General features: G+C 38.9%; 2 protein-coding genes and 1 long non-coding RNA gene across 3 annotated transcripts; 2 read left to right on the top strand and 1 right to left on the bottom strand.

Annotated features, from left to right (window-relative positions):
- The first annotated feature begins 1,034 nt into the window (after positions 1–1,034).
- Positions 1,035–6,489, top strand: LOC113584993 (uncharacterized). The gene is made up of 3 exons (XR_004776249.2): positions 1,035–1,154; positions 2,217–2,536; positions 4,101–6,489. It is a non-coding gene; the product is annotated as an uncharacterized LOC113584993 (long non-coding RNA).
- A 247-nt stretch (positions 6,490–6,736) lies between these two features.
- On the bottom strand, positions 6,737–10,015 carry gdf15 (Growth differentiation factor-15). The gene is made up of 2 exons (XM_027022268.3): positions 9,416–10,015; positions 6,737–7,629 (listed from the first exon to the last, which is right to left on the bottom strand). Exons 1-2 carry the CDS (start codon positions 9,678–9,680, stop codon positions 6,872–6,874), a joined length of 1,023 nt encoding a protein of 340 aa, XP_026878069.3. The 5' UTR covers positions 9,681–10,015; the 3' UTR covers positions 6,737–6,871.
- Positions 10,016–13,797: 3,782 nt separating this feature from the next.
- rps28 (ribosomal protein S28) lies at positions 13,798–16,100 on the top strand. The gene is made up of 4 exons (XM_027022296.3): positions 13,798–13,907; positions 14,198–14,245; positions 14,897–15,019; positions 15,856–16,100. Exons 1-3 carry the CDS (start codon positions 13,869–13,871, stop codon positions 15,017–15,019), a joined length of 210 nt encoding a protein of 69 aa, XP_026878097.1. The 5' UTR covers positions 13,798–13,868; the 3' UTR covers positions 15,856–16,100.
- Positions 16,101–17,404: the final 1,304 nt, after the last annotated feature.

Raw genomic sequence — 17,404 nt, 5'->3', positions numbered from 1 at the left:
TGATAATAATAATAATAATAATAATAAATTTGACAGCAGGCCAGAAATTCTTAACAAAATTCACACTGGGTGAGGAAATAGAACAGACTCATGTGCCCTCTCCACCCATCAAGTCCTTTCACAGTTCATTTGAACCCGTTCATCGCTGTGAAACATGCTGTGGTCTGTCTTATTGCTGTTTTGAACAGGAGTTTGAGTTTGTATCTAGCCAAACTGTTGGGATGATCAAAATGAACTCCCTCTTCATCAAACCAAATCATTTTACAAGGATTATATTTTGCAGTCTTAATTTTAATACTGGATCAAGCACTGTTCTCAAAGACATGTGTGTTTTAGAGGTTTTTGCATATATTTCCTAATATTTTATTTTGTCCAAAGTAAGTGTGAATGGAACATGACTAAATTAAGAGACACTTAACAATTAGATATGGCAATTAGTTTTGCCATATGAGGGAGAATAATTAAAAATAACCTAAAATATCGTGAGAAGTACATAAAATTAGTGTTTAAATTAGCTGAAAGTTCCCAAATTGCAACACATGGAAATGGCAAAAATTGTTCACTCTAATAGCATGTCTTGTTTGAGTTCCTCTTCAAAGTGAACATTTGAAACCAGCCTGTCAGCATTAGTCCCTTAGGTTAGCTTCAGTGTCCTACACACTTATGCATTCTAATGTCTAACATTAAAATGTCCTACATACTTATGCCTTCATTATTTAAGCCCTCTTGAAATATATTATATTACACCCTGTCTTCCAGTATATAGCCATTTCATTTTGGCATGCAGTTTGGAAATATAAAATTATATCACACATCAATAGCATTAGGTTTCAAGAATGGTTAATGTGTTGCAGTAATGGTATTTTTTATGCAGAGACTTCATATAGATAATACATCTTCATGATTTGTTGGATTCATTCACATTCTAAACATTCTGAGAAGACATTAAGACACAGCCTTTCTCAGCCTTATCAGTAAAAACCAACGTTGAGCAGTTTACAGTAAGGCAAAAATTTAGAACTGCGCAACTGTTTCTGGGTTGCATGAAGTGATCCCTGAAAGAGGAACCTTTGTAGCACATGTGCAGTAAAAAGGAACCCTTCATGAGACTTCACTCTTTTGTTCTGCATTTCCAAGCGATACAGTTATACATGGTAAGTGTTGGATTAATTTATACAATGTAAATTGTATTTTTAAAAATCCTAATGTATATAAGAAGAAGAATAAAAAGTTTTATTTATATAGCACCTTTCACAAACCCAAGGATGCTTTACATAGAGAGAGAGAGAAAAACACTAGGGAGGATAAACAGCACTAAAGAGGAAAGTTTTCAGTTGGTTCTTAAATGAAGATGGAGAAGAGCAGTTATCTAGAGACTTTGGCAGAGAGTTCCAAAGTTTAGGAGCAGCAGTACTGAAGGATCATGGTTGCGAGTGGAGTCTGTGGGACAGTAAGAAGCCCAGAACTAGAGGATCTAAGACTGTGAGAGGGACAGCATGAGAGAAAGAAAGTAGGAGCAAGAACTTGAAGAGCTTTGAAGGTTAGGAGAAGGATTTTATACTTAATTCAGGAGAAAACGGAACCAATGCAGCTGTTGAAGGGCAAGTGTGATGGGTGATTTGACAGGAGAGACATGTGATCCGACAGGTGTGATGTGTGATCTGACAGGTGTGATGTGTGATCTGACAGGTGTGATGTGTGCAGTATGTTTGTGTTGGCGAAGGACAGGTGAGATGTGTGAGCTGAGAGGTGTGATGTGCAGGGCAGTAGTAGCTCAGTGGTTAAATTAATTTCCTTGTACTTGGAAGGTTGCTGGTTCAAGTCCTACTGCTGTGGGACCCCTGAGCAAGACCCTTAACTGCTCTAGATAAACTCAGTCATAATTGTAAGCTGCTTTGAGTAAAAATGTTTAGGTAAATGATATGACAAGTGTGCAGTGTGTTTGGTAGATATGAGGTCTCTAGGTGCTGAGTTTTAGATGTACAGTTGATCAATTTAGCTGGAAGACCATAAAAAGTTGCAGTAATCAGTGCAGGAGAAAATGAAGGCATTGTAATGTTATAAATGTTTTCAGCAACAGGTCTGTTAATGGTACCTACTGTTCACTTCCTGCACTTTATTTAACCATACACACACCACTGGACTTAGATTTCATCATTCATTTAATGATTAGAACTTAATTATAATGACACATTCTCAATTCTCGTCTTTTGCAGATAATGTCCTCAAATAACAGTTGTATCCTTGTACAAAACTGTACTGCAAAACCTGATGTAAATTACTCTTTATTTGGACTTCTTAGTTTGCCTGTCATTTTGGGGATTGTGATATCAATAGGATTTTTCTTAAGGCATAAGAAATCAACAAATATTGAAGAATCTGGAAAAATTAAAAACACAGATGCAGACCATGGGACATCATGCACTGGATATACCGAGACAGCTCAGAACAACCCAGTCTATGAGAACTATAGGTGCAGAACCACTGAGCTATCAACCACACAACAGTTTTCTGTGAAAGGAGGAGGGGCACACAGGTACAGTAAATATCGCCCTGTTACATCTGAATCAGAGGCATCATTTTTCTTATTTGCCAGTTGTTACACACATGAGGAATTTATTTGTGAATGCCCATGTAACATACCATATAGACTGAGTAGAGACACTGGACAATTAACAAAAACTCAATATACAGACTAAGGAATACCATAAAAATGTAAAAATATGAGATATACTGAATATGTATATGATGAAGTAGTGAAAAGAGACATGGGATTATATGCTCAGGGCAGGGTGTGGGTTGCCTTAAAGGTCAAATTGCAAGGGCCCTGGGAGTTGGGTCTGATGGGAGGGTGTGGAAGTGGTGGTGTCCAGGGTGAGTGGTGTCATGACAATTAACCAAACACACCTGATTATGTAAGGAAATGAAGGAATCTCCTCATTTATTCAACTAGGTCCCCTATATTGGGTAAGATTTCTCCACTCAACAATGGTTTAGTGATGCTGGTATAACTATCATAGAAAAGAGGAAGCTGTTGAGTATCTTCCATGTTGTAAACGGCTGTATGTTCTAAAGGCATGAAATTCAATTAATGTGTTACAAAAAGTATACAAAGAAGAGGACCTAGTTGATTATGAGTGCAAGATGAACTTTTTCATAACATACATATGAGCTAAGATAAAATATACACTGTAACTATTATTCTCGTCAAAAGTCGTCGACTTTGTGAATTTATGGGGCTAAAAGTTAAAGATCAATACATTTAATGTCAAGATAATGAGAAAAATAAGATACTTTCAGTCACCTCTTGTTAGTTTAGTGTGCAGATGTATTTTACAATAACAAACATGGAGGTGGATGTTTTACAGTATTGTCATAGCTTCCATTTGACCTTTTCATATCTCCTGTCTCCTTCTGCTGTCTCCTGTCTCATGTCTCGTTTCTCCTGTCTCCATTCCTTGTCTCATGTCTGCTGAAATTTTAACCTCCTACATGCATCAAATATTTCTTAGATTCCATTTTTTTTCCTGCTGGAAAACTCAAAACCACAAAGTCTTACACACTCTTTCAGCTGAAGCTACATCTTTGAAGATCTCTGATCACCATTTTTACACCACAGAGACACCAGCCATCTTAACTACACCCACACTGTCCATGCAAGAAGACCGGACTCTTTCAGACATGACCAGTAGTCCCTAATTGGAGGGTTTTGGTTGGGAACAGACAGCAGAGCTCTGAAATCTAGCTGGGTGGTAAAGGTGACAGAGCATTATAGGAAAACTTCATGAAGCTGGATGTCTGTAAAGATGTCTTTACATCATATCTGTAAAGCATACTGTCTGCAGCACAGAATCCTGTTATTTAGACAAACAAATATTTTTGATAGTTCTCACTGATGTTATTGCAACTGCCATAGAAATAGAGATATCAAATAGTTTTTCACCCAGACATACAGTTATACAATACAGATTTTTAAAACTCGGTTTTATTTTATTTTTTATCATAAGAATTGCAATATACAAGATGGCTTGTATGCAGTCATGTGAAGAGTGAGGGTCTGAACAATTGAACAGAGCTGCGTTTCCATTGTCTTTCTCTAGGACACATATCTCAGCTGATGATGATTTGTATCTTCAGTGTGACAAAAATGAAGCTATCTACAGCAACGATCCTGCTTTCTACCCCTCACAGACAGAACACTCAGAGGAGCTGTACGTTTTACCAGATTCATTCAAGATGTAGAAAGCAAAGGCCCCAGGACTGGAGTTAAAAATATCTGATTTAATAAATAAACAATAAGCAACACTGTTAAAGGAGTGTCTCTCCTTCACCTTCTTGTTCTGTACCTGGTTAGAAAAGTCCTCAGAGTTCCCTCACACTCACGGGCAGATACTTTCCTGCATCCTTCCTGTTTAAAGGAATAGTTCAGTGTTTTCAACCTAATCTGTTTACTGCATGTGTACTGCATGGTTGATTAGCAGAAACAGTAATTATGACACGTTTTTTACAGAACACTGGAGTTTTCTTTTAAAGGCTGTCTCAGTATTTCACTGACGGAGAGCTTGTATAAGTGAAGTACTCAAACACATTGCTCATACAACATCAGTAATGGTACTCATGCTCTGATGCGTCAGGCTAGTGTAAGCTAGCTAGGTAGCTAGGAGTCAATGTGAACATGTGTGTCTCCAATTCTACACTTTAAAATAAAATCTAAAGCATATTTGGAAAGTTCTAGCCAATAACCTCTAACCTCTGATAACCCTCTCTATTTTTTGTTTACTCCACAAAGCATGCACAACACACATGGGTCACAGCACAGGCCAAGTTTAGCAGACCTAGTTTCAACCTTCTGAAATCAAAGAGTCCAGAAAGCTGAATGTTGCTTTACAAATGGGTTGCATTTGAATAAAAAAAAAAATCAATTTGTAGTAAGGATATAAATAACTATAGAGCACACCTCCTGAGCTCTGTGGACCTACACTTACGAATGAACAGAATGGAGTGTCACACTTGGAAAAGTTGATCAAATGTGGTTATTTCTAGACTTACAGCAGAAAAGTAAGTTAGTTACATATTAGAAAAGTTTAATAAATTCAGAGAAAGGTTAAGGCAAACCTGTGACTGCACATTACAGAAAAATAGAAATATTGTGTTGAGAGGCCATATTTTCTCAGTAGTTCCAACACAGGTGGAAATTAAAGTAGCATTATTGTTCATAGGGTTTCGTTTGTGTTCCTGGTGTGGGCTGTACTTGGTGTGTACTGTTAGCTGAACTTCTGCTGTGTCAGGAACTGATATGCTGTTGCAAGAGGTTTGTTGAGATCAGAAAGATCTTATTTGATAATAAAGACAGACAAATAATAATGCCAGGTGGACTCGACAAATAACATCTCATCTATTAGTGTCTTTATACATGGAGACAGCTTTTGATTCTCTATATTTGGAATAAAGGATTGTGTTAATCTGTTAATAAGCACAGAAAGCATACTCCAAATTTTCTAAAGTTACTTTTTACTAGCCTGTGTACAAGACACCTGTTCGCTGTGTTAGCTTTAGCCTATTCTGTGTACAAGACACCTGCTCGCTGTGTTAGCTTTAGCCTATTCTGTGTACAAGACACCTGCTCGCTGTGTTAGTTTTAGCCTATTCTGTGTACAAGACACCTGCTCACTGTATCATATTTCCTGCTAATGCTCTAACACACATCACATCTCTTTATTCCAGCATATATTGTACTGAATAATTTATATGACAGTTAATGTTAGACTTACCAGAACTATAAGCAGAGCTATAAGCATAATTATTGAAATTAACCTAAAGTTTCAAACGAATAGAATCTGTCATAATTTGACTTGATAAGTTATTTTCATCTGAATAAGAAGCATGCATTTCTTCTTTTAATCACACTGTTATCAGGTTCACTGCAGGTCAAACATACATATATTGCCTAAATTTGCCTTTTCAGCTATCTAGAGCACTGTCACTTTTCACCAGTTTTAAACTGGTTTTAAACTGTCTCCTGTACTCTGTACCAGTTTTAAACTGGTTTTAAACTGTCTTCTGTACTCTGGGTTTCAGGATATCATTCTGTTCCACTGATATTTTCACTGCTTCAGTATTGGGAGGTGTGTGTGTGGGGATGGTGCATGAAATGTTTAATAAGCTCTTATCTTTAAATGGAAAAAGCTTCATTGCTTCATTGCTACTTATGTTTACCCTTTATGTCATTCGTTTGTTTGTCAAGGTCATCTTGCTACAGACTGCTGTGTTCAAGGCTGCGGCCTGAACTTGACATATCTTGGGTTGTTTTATGGTTCTCCTAGACCTTGAAATAATGTCATAAAAGACAGCTTAAAAGTGCCTGAATGCAAATAGGTCTGTTTATGCACAATAACATTAGAATCTTTCAATAAAAACGGACCATTGTAAAGCGCAAAGAGTGCAATATTATCATAATGAACAGAAATTATATAAATTAATTAGATTAACTCAAATGCTGTGAAATATGAATTTATAAATATTATGTGCAACAGTTAATAAAGACTCATATTTTGAAAAACAAATGCAGTTTCCTCACCTGTATCATACAAAAATAACAAAAATAAAAAAAATGTCATCAATAAGTTATAATAAATAATCTGCACCTGCCATCTGAAATTAATTATTTGTAATGTTCATGTAAAGACAGGTATTTTACCCTCTAAGTAAAAGAGAGCTATGTTTACCTGTTTAGGAGAATGCCAGGAATGTAACCTAATAAGAACAACATTTTTTCCACACTTCCACTATTTCACAATAGTGTAGGTAAGGTATATTTCTCCTGCGAGGGAATGTTGTACACCTGAGACATTTCTCATCGAAACGAACTAGTTCAAGCACAGTGGCATTTGCTAACTATCAAATCATCAAAAGATGACACTTTTAGCTTCCCACGACTGTCATAATGCATGAGAACCATGGGCTCATAAGCAGCAGGCACACAGCACGGCCCAGGTGTTGCTCCCTTGGACAGGCGATGGAGACGAGACTTTATCTGGGTGTGCATGCTGGCTGGTTTGTAATTGTGTGGGCAGGAACCATCACAGAAGTGCATTGTGTAGGCAGAAGGAGCAACAATCCAGTCTGACCAGCCAATCTCCTCAAAGGAAACGCTGAGAGACTTCTGACTACAGTGATTGTCTTCGTGGTTAGCGGACCGAGCATTTCTTACCTTCCCCACCGAGAACTCGAGTTCTAAGCAGAGTCTTGGTGTGGGTTCAGAACTGCCTTCTTCTCCTGTCACAAAGCCCAGATCCACCGTTAATAATGCATGACTGCTGTGTCTTAGTCTTTCCTCAACTGCAGCCGTCATATCCAGGGAAATGTTGTGTCCTTTGGCCTTAAGCCCTTTTAAATCAAACACTTTTTCCAAATATGAACTGGAGTTTTTGTGAATTCTAATTTGAATGTTCTGATTAAGCAGTGGTCGATCGTAGATGGCACTGTCTGTAGGTCGTCTCAGAAACAGCAGCTGTGCTTGTACCAGTGTGAAGTCCTCAGTGATGCGGGTGTCCCTGCGGAAGACGGCCCTGAACCAGTGGATAGGGCCCGTGGTTGCAATCTGAACTTGCTCAGGACCCAGTGGATGCACTGTAAGCAGAGGAATCGAAACCATTGTCATGCTTTTATGCTTGCAGAGCATCCCTGCCAGCATTCTTCTATGGTTTTAATGTGATATGTTTCAAAACACCAGAGCTGCTGGAAAGATCTGGTGAGGGAAAGTTCGTACATCTTCCAGTGTGCTGCTGGGTGATAGTAGTAGCAGCTATGGAGAATAAACGCAGTGCTCAGTGTTCACAGGCACAAACTCTGAAACAGGTTTTGCAGAGATTTTTTAAATGACTTTAGTAGCATTCATTTACACTTACCAAGATGGGGTGCTGTCCCATTAAATAAAATGTTTGACATTTTAAAAATCTTATCTTAAACCCTTAAATTAGTGTTTTGAAGTTTATTAAAAACGAAATAAAAATTTTCCTGCATCCTTGTTTAGAGTAATTTTATAAAATTTAATGACATATCTCATATACATATGTTTCTTTTTTATGATTTATAATGCTAAAATGGCATGTCTTTTAGTAAAAACAAATTTAAAGGTTTTAACAAGATTAACCCTACCCCCTACATCCTACACCTTATACCCTAACCCCTACCCCCTACATCCTACACCTTATACCCTAACCCCTACACCCTACATCCTACACCTTATACCCTAACCCCTACACCCTACATCCTACACCTTACACCCTAACCCCTACACCCTACATCCTACACCTTACACCCTAACCCCTACACCCTACATCCTACATCTTACACCCTAACCCCTACCCCCTACATCCTACATCTTACACCCTAACCCCTACCCCCTACATCCTACACCTTATACCCTAACCCCTACACCCTACATCCTACACCTTACACCCTAACCCCTACACCCTACATCCTACACCTTACACCCTAACCCCTACACCCTACATCCTACATCTTACACCCTAACCCCTACCCCCTACATCCTACACCTTACACCCTAACCCCTACCCCCTACATCCTACATCTTACACCCTAACCCCTACCCCCTACATCCTACACCTTACACCCAACCCCTACACCCTACATCCTACACCTTACACCCTAACCCCTACCCCCTACATCCTACACCTTACACCCTAACCCCTACACCCTACATCCTACATCTTACACCCTAACCCCTACCCCCTACATCCTACACCTTACACCCAACCCCTACACCCTACAGCCTAGCATGTGAATTTCTTTGGTGACAAATGATTAGAGTCTTCGTTCTTCTGTTAAAGTCACTGGTAAACACAATAATGCATTAGCGCTTTAGTTAACTAATCTAACTTTACTTAATATACTAAAAACTCTTGCCTCTGGAATATGTGCACTACCTGAAATGTTGGTACAGGAGGTTACAGATATACACATAAAACTATGCAAATGTTTTGTTTTTGTTGTTTGTTGTTTTATTTTGGTTTTTGTTTGTTGTTGTTGTTGATAGGAACCCTTTTTGCAGATATTTTTTAGTATTTGCTAAGCCTAACATTTCACACATCCTCCAAATCATAATATAACATAGTTTTACATTAAAACATAGTGTGATTATATATAAATCCTGCATACGAATGACCATGTGTACCAACTGCACTGTAATTCTGTGCTTGCTGGATGCCCATGGATAAGGCAATTTTTGCTTTGCAAACAGTTAATACAATGCCACATTTACACATTTGTCACAAGGATTGTACAACCCCCCCCCACTAAGAAAGGGACTTTAATTAGTACTAGACACTAGACTACAAGCATTTTGAGTGGAGAATGTCCAGATCCTGAGACTCCAAGACCTAAAGCCAGTTACCTGTAGTCTGAAGGAGTAGTGTTGTTCCTGCCTGTTCAGCCAGCATGCTCCTGTACTGCTGGTGTATTGTGTTCAGCTGGTGGTGGGAGGCCCGTTCTCTGGGCTCTGGTGGTCTGTCCATTCCCAGGTATTCCAGTATACCTGCTTTGAGTGCCTGGAGCTGCAGGCTACGATTTGCTCCTGTGTAGTCTGGGACAGCCCTGGATTCACCCATACTGAAGCTAAAGAATAAAAGAACCCAGACGCCCTGGGCTAAGCTCCGCATGACCAGGTGTTCCTAGGTGCTCTTGTGGTACTGAATGATGAAACTACAAGCATTCCTTCATTTATACACTCACTAACCACACCCCAGTACTGCAGGATTTTTCACCTACACCCACACTGTTTAAAGATACTTGGGATCGAGCCAGACATCTCTCACATCCATGACATAAAATAATTTACTGCAATTAGTTTCTTTTCCAGACATGGTAAGTTTAGCGTGTTTTTAAATTTACATACCTTTACTAGAAGTGTCTAGATAGTAATATATAACTGTTAAATAAAAATATACTTAATGGCTTGATATATGTGGATGTATGCATGTATTTTAGTACAAAATAAAAACATATTTTGGTTTTCCAGGAAACTGTAAATCTGTTTTCACAAGGGATCAATAAATGACAAGTTTCGCTGTGTCAACAGTGCTTCTAATAATGGCACCACCCAGGTTAATGTCTTGTTTTATGTTACCTTGTTTTTGCTTTTTAATGGGGTTTCCCAATCCTTACATAGCCTTTGTTACCTGGAACACAGTCAGCTGTAATGCTCATATAAACCTTTGATTTCCCACTTATAAATCAATGTGATAACACTGATACTTTATACATACCATGAGCATAGATCATCAGGGCAGAATTGCAACACGATTATATTTTGTAACAGGAAATACGATGTGTGAACAGCAGTTTAGTTTGTTCAAACTATAACTGATACTTAAAAGTGAACAAAGCAAAGCTGTGTGATGAAAAGGTCATATATTCATATATTCCTGCTTCCACTGAGGAAATTATGTGAAAGGTGGTCAGGTATGATTCAGACATGCTCTGTGACATTAGTCATGCCAGAATTCAAAGAAAACAACATTGAGTAATCATGCTCTTTGAAGAGAACAAAAGGACGGCTCTATTTTTTAAACATGAACATGACATCACGTGCACTGAAGATAGCATGCTGTACCACACCCAGAGCAAACTTAGAGAAGCGTGGAGGACCGAAAAATGCATCTTAACAAAAATCAGTTTGCATTTGTTTTTCTAAAGATGACAAATACTCATAATGTTCTCTCCACAACTGTAAATGTAAAAGGGTCAACATTCAGAACAGAATTCCATATATTTATTGTTCTAATGATATGCAAAAATACATTCCAAATTTTACTTAAGATATTCAGCTGGAACTGAACACAAATTTCAGTGATTATCCCATTCTATATTAGTTGTAGTTTCCAGGAGCTATACTGCATCAACAAACTTATATTACGCTGTAATCAAGATCATCAGACTTTCCATTCAACAGTGATACCATATCAGAATATGATTACATGACATATGTGAATAACATAAACAGAATAATAGGTTTGAGCAATGAGTCCAATAAAGGAATTATAGTTCATAGGAAGAAGTGTTGTGACCTCAGAAGAAAGATTATGACATCAGAGTAATGAATCTTAAATATTATGACATAAGAAAAAAGATTGGGACGTCAGAGCAATAAATATACTGAAGCAGATGCTGATTGTGTTATTTTAATGGGATCAACTTTGCTCTTTTTATGTGTTAACCATTGTTAAGCAATGTTATTAAGTAAAATGTATTTATATAGCACTTTTCCCCAGACATTTTACAAGGACAAATCACAAAGTATAAAAAACATAACAGAATACAGCATAGAGTAAATACAAAAATACAGATCGAGGGCAATATATTTACTCAAAAACCTGTTTAAAAATATACATCACAGCTTTAGTTGCTCTTTAAAATATTCAAGAAAACAGCAAACCTCAAAAGACTGGGCAAAGTGTTCCACAGTTTAGGTACTACAATCTCGAATGCTCAATCTCCACGAGTGTGTAGGTGAGTATGAGCAACATGCAGTAGACCTGGCTCATTTGATCTCAGAGAGCGAGGTGGTAGATGGAGCAGATGGAGCTGACCATCTGTACAAGTGGAGGCCTGACCATGCAGTGCTCTGTAAGTCATAGGAAGAATTTTAAACTGGATCCTGTACACAACAGGAAGTCAGTGGGGAGATTTTACTAAAGGGGTTATGTGAGATTATCTGTTTGATGGAGGGGCATTCTGGATTGCAGGGGCATTCTGGATTACAGGTGCATTCTGGATTTGCCTGCAGACAAATTAAGGTAGATCCGACTATGCAAATCAAAAACATTTCAGTAAAATCAATATGAAATTAAATGAAATTAAAGTATGTTTAACCTCTGCAGCTGTTTGTTTGAGACTACGGATCTCAGTTTACGAATATTATGTAAATAAAAAAGCAGATTTGGTCAATTGCTTAACATGGGGGGTCAAACATCATTAACTGGTCAAATATAACACCTAAATGATGCAAGATGGAGTGGTCAGCAGAGGAAATAAGACCCAAGGCTTTGTTTAATCCAGGGGTTAATCCATCTCAAGCAGCAATCAAAACCTCTGTCTTATCTGCATTAAGATGTAAGACATTAAGACTGATAGTATCCAGACACTCTAAAGGCCCAGCTAACCTATGATTTAGGTTTGAAATCATTAGGCTTGAAAATGCCATCTGCAAATAGGTGATATGCAAAACTAAACTTCTATTACTTGTCCCAAAGGCCACAAACATAGAAAAGCAGGAACCCCAAAACCAAACCCTGCGGGACAACACAGGACAACAAAACAGATTAGATGCTTATGGATGTCTAAGCAAAGAAAATTTAGTTTTTAAGATTTATTTAACACCATTTGTATTTAAATTAAAGACCCATTTTGCATCAAATTTGTAAATTGTTTGAGCTTTCAGTTTCTGTGTAGTTTACTTAAGATCTACTGCTGATCACCTCAGCTTGTCTGTACTGAGACCTGACTAGATTGACATGTTTACCATTATGAAGATATGTATAAAGAGAAGAGCACAGCATGCAATAAATGGGGGAAAATGGTGTTACAGAAGTGGAACATAGAATTGTAAACATCACAAATAAATATTAAATGTCTTAGGGGGAATGGACATCTAGAGCTATATAATAATAATAATAATAATAATAATAATAATGCTATTATTATTATTATATTAATCATCATTATTATTATCTCATGAATTTCATCACAAGATCCTTCATTCTGTGGGTGTTTAGTTGCAGTTGATGTTGATTCCCTTTTGCACCATTGGGCAAAGTCCTTCATCAGGGTCCAGTGCTCATCTTCCTGTCCACCTCTCATAAACCCCACAATGGCCGAGTCATCAGAGAACAGGAACCAGGAGTACAGGCTGAGCAGAGAGGGAGCCAGCAAAGGTCCTTGAGGTGCTCCTGGGCTGGCACAGAACCCTGCAGCTACCAATCAGGTAAGGCTATGATCCATGCAATGATGGACTCATCCAGGATCACTCAGTGCTTGAAGTTGGGTATGTTAGTATGCTAAATAGGTTATCTTAAATTTAAGTATGTTATTTATAACATTTATAACATAATGTCTCCAAGTTCCTCAAAGCGATATACAGTATATTTAGGCCCTCTCACTTCCACACCTTCACTGCGCCAAGCATTGGTAACCCATCTAATTATCCACTAATCAGTTCCCTCAGGTTTTCTATTGTGACTTAATTAGTTCATGTTTGGCGCAAACAGTATCATGTCAAGGGGTCTCCAAATAGCTGTGGTTTGGTTGTTTGTCTTATAAAAATGAGTCTGTGGAAACGTGTCTTACCGGGTCTTATCCTAAGTGTCGAGCAGTTTTCAAAGTAGGTCAGCTACAGATACGAGATCTCTGGGATCGTGATGTCTACTGATTCTGCAGCATAACATGTAGGGTACTTTTCCTCACTTCCTCTAATTAGTCACTTTCATGTGTATGTTTATTCTTATCTTACTAGACTTCACTTGAGCGGTAAATAATAATGTTAATGTGCACTATTCCGTCCAGAATGTTTACGGGACTTTTCCCTCCTTGTACTGTTAAAATGATACGGAAACGGAAATAAATCTGGTCTGTATTTTTTTTCATTGTGTGTGTGTGTGTGTGTGTGTGTGTGTGTATGCGTGCATAATATACTTACCCTTATTCCAAAAGAAATACAACGCAAATACATGGACCACAATAGTAATATATAAATGGAGTAATTATAATAAGATGAAAAGGAGCGAGTTTTCTTAAGTCTATATAACGGCGGCGCACCCTACGCCACTTCCTTTTCCGTCTACGCTGAAATAATGGATGCCAGCCGCGTGCAGCCCATCAAGCTCGCCAGAGTCAGTATTGTTTAAAGAAAACGGTTGATTTTTAATCAAATACATGTTTAACTTTACACATCGTGTACATAAAACACCGATGTTCATAATTTTGTGGCGCTAATGAGTTGCAGTGCTTCTTTTAACGGGTTAAAGTGTTGCGTCGTCATGGTCAACGCTATCTGAGCCGTATGAAGCGTCGCGTCGCGTCGTGTTTCACTCGTGTGTTTACGGCTTTGGCCACCTGTAGCTCTCATTAAAGATGTTTCTGTAACTTGTAGCTTTTTAAAGAGTAACTGTGAATGTTCCAGGTCACGAAGGTGCTGGGCAGGACCGGATCTCAGGGCCAGTGTACCCAGGTAAGCGCGCACCACCGCCTGGCACCTACAACGGATGTGTGAAATATGATTGTGGTGTTAACGCACCGAGGCGGAAAAATGCTTTTATTTTTGTTGACGTTTCTCATATGGCAGTTTATTTTTATTATGCCTAAAAGCTTAACTGCAGATATGAATTATAAGATGATAAACCCGTACTTGAGACGTTAGTCTTTGTGATGACGTAATGTACGCAGCGGCGAACGTGGGGTGCACGAGACACGGGCAGACGTGCAGAAAGTTGTTCACTCTGGTGCAACAGAGCAAAGGACACTCCCCCTTAAATACTTCAAATCGTCTTTGCAAGCGAAACTGTTCTTCTGAAACTTGAAGTTCTCAGCATTCAAAACCCTAAATATACTGTATATAGCTTTGAGGAACTTGGAGACATTATTCTTATAACCTAGCTTTTGATCAACCAGTCCAGCGTCAGACTAAATGTTTAAATGACTTCAGTGAAGCAGTAAATTGTTTTATTTATTCTTTTGTTCAATTGGTGTTAAATTATCATAGGCATCAGTCTGTCTTTAACGCCCAGTTTCCATTAATAGTTTGTTAGCTTTTACTTCTGTTCTTCTACAGAAATGTATAAATCCAGTTTGTTTATAATGAATCTCCCTCCTGTCATTCCAGGTGCGTGTTGAATTTATGGATGACAGCAACCGGTCCATCATCAGGAATGTGAAGGGCCCAGTGAGGGAGGGAGATGTGCTCACACTTCTCGAGTCTGAAAGAGAAGCACGGAGACTTCGTTAGGTGAGCAGACACTTCCTTCTACTTCTGAGGTTTGGTTCAGATTTTATTGATTTGGGTTGTTTAATATGTCAGTGAACAGAAAAAAAGACATGATGATTGAAAACATCTCAGCTAGCTAGCCAATGTTGTCTTAACCCAGCAGTAATCATCTCTTGGTTAGAGTTTTGCAATCCTGTGCCTGTCAATAACCAAAATCCCCAGTGTTTCCGCTAAGTAATACAGTAAAGAGTAGCATCACCTCTGGCACTCAAGTGGGTGCATTCAAGACTTGGTGGATTTGGGATGTTGTAATTGGTCAGTTCCCTTCACTGACTAGGTTTTTTGGGGAAGGGGGAGGAATATAGTACTGCTGATGACTACATTTCTGGCAGCCTGTGTGTTGGAAGGTCACTAGCCTGGTTCGGTCTCTTAGCCAGCTTGTTTTGACTGTTTCTATTTGGTGGTAAAGGCTTTAAAATTCACAAAAACCTACAAGGCCAGATAGATGGTACCTGGCAGCAATGGCTGTGTGGTTGCCATGACATTCATATCCTGGTGACAAAAGTACGGTATTGTAATGGCAATAACTTCCACACACACTTCAGTTTAAGAAATGACCTGGCTTGTTCGCCAAGCTCCATCTTCATATCCATTAGGTACATGAGTTATCTTTGGGTTGCCATAGCCCATTTCTTGCTGAAGTTATAGCCTATATAAGATATTGTAAACAGTCCAGAATGTTTGTGTTTGTACTTGATTAAGTTTAAAAAATGCGATGTAATAAGCCTGTTTTCATGTTATATTTACATTTTGTCAGTTTCCTTTGGTGTGTAACTTATTCTCATCCTCCCTTACAGTGCATTGGTGAGGAGTGGTGCAAGACCCTGTGGACCATGTTAACACCAGGCTCTGCTCCCACACTCCTGTCAGCTTTCATAGCAGATGTATTCAGATTAAAAAGGAGTACTTTGTCACATTGTATGGAGTTTACATTGAGACATGCCAAGCTTTACAGCATGATTTGATCTTTCAGACAAGACATGAGGGTGTGTTGTGAACATTTGTCATTGAAAACAATAAACCAGTAAACATGGGCTCTCAACCACTGCCATGCCTCCTTTGTTTAAACTTCAGTGTCTGAGTGACCTCTAAAACAACTGAGTCAGGAGTTCAGTTAGCTCTTTTTAAGCCATAATTGGTTTTTCTGTGCTCCTTTTGCTAATACCGGAAACGTCTGAAGAGCAGTCAGATGTATTTGTTTCTGATCTTGGTGCTACACATGTTTCTCTTCAGAAACAGGAGAATGTTAAACTGCTAGGCATGTTCTGGACCCTTCAGATACTTCTAAACACCAACATGACACAATGGTGAAACGGCAAATGCCAAGTCATTAGGCACATGTAAACACGGCCCTTCTGGGCGGTTCAGAGTCCCGTAGCGGAGTCGAGCACTGCTCTGGGCTTGTTTGTGTTCTGTGATACTCCGTAGTCAGGCATGATCTTCCCACGGGGGTGAGCGTGGCTTCGGCCTCTTGTGTCAGGCCACCTCTGGAGGGGATGAGTAGGATCTGATGTAACGTTACAGCACCGCAGAGGCCCAGCGGGTGTGTCTGCACCCATTCTGGCACTGATGCTTTGGTTTTCTATGTGGACAATGCAGGCCTATGTGAGTGGTTCACATGAGTTGTCAGCCTGTGAATGAGGACATATAGAGGGGAGAGAAGGACAGTGTGACTCGTACTGGAAATGATTAATGTATTTAAAAGCACAAGTGCATATAAGACAAATGATGCATATAATCCCTTTGTGTAGCTGGTGAAGCACCTCTGAAGTCTCCTCTCTGGAAACCTTCACTGCAGTTTTGACTATAGTCAGGCATGCGGGAGAGGCGTGGCTGATGTAGAACTCTGAGCAAAGGGTTTGTGAAGGTCTAGGAGGTGGAGCTGGTTTATGTTAGGAAGCTGATGTTTAAATTAGATGTTCACATTTCTGAGAGTTTAAATATCTTCCTTTTGAAGTTTCCTAACTTCATTGCTGCCACAGCTGCAACTGGGAGTGTTTGTTAGCATTAAACTCCTTGCCACTGGAAAATGACAAATCTTTAATTCTGATGGTCTGACTGTGCTGCATAAAATGATCAGCAAACCTTCGCTTGGTTTCTCCAGTGTATGTGTGTGTGTAAAACATATATATATATTTCAAGTTTACAAAAAAATGCTGCAAAGGTTCTTTAGATGTTATGCATGAGTGCTCACAAGGTGGCAGTATAACACTATTAATAAATGCCCAGCATATCCATATAACTAAAGTTGTAAATAGCTGAAAGTCCTCTGCTGGTGTACCAGTCCTAATTCTGAGGCCCATCAGTATTACACATCAGGGAACCCAGAGCGCACAGTTCTGCGTT

This window comes from Electrophorus electricus, chromosome 11 (genome assembly GCF_041902795.1).
Source record: "Electrophorus electricus isolate QZ-2024a chromosome 11, ASM4190279v1, whole genome shotgun sequence".
NCBI lineage: Eukaryota > Metazoa > Chordata > Actinopteri > Gymnotiformes > Gymnotidae > Electrophorus > Electrophorus electricus.
This window is presented reverse-complemented; position numbering and strand designations above follow the sequence as displayed.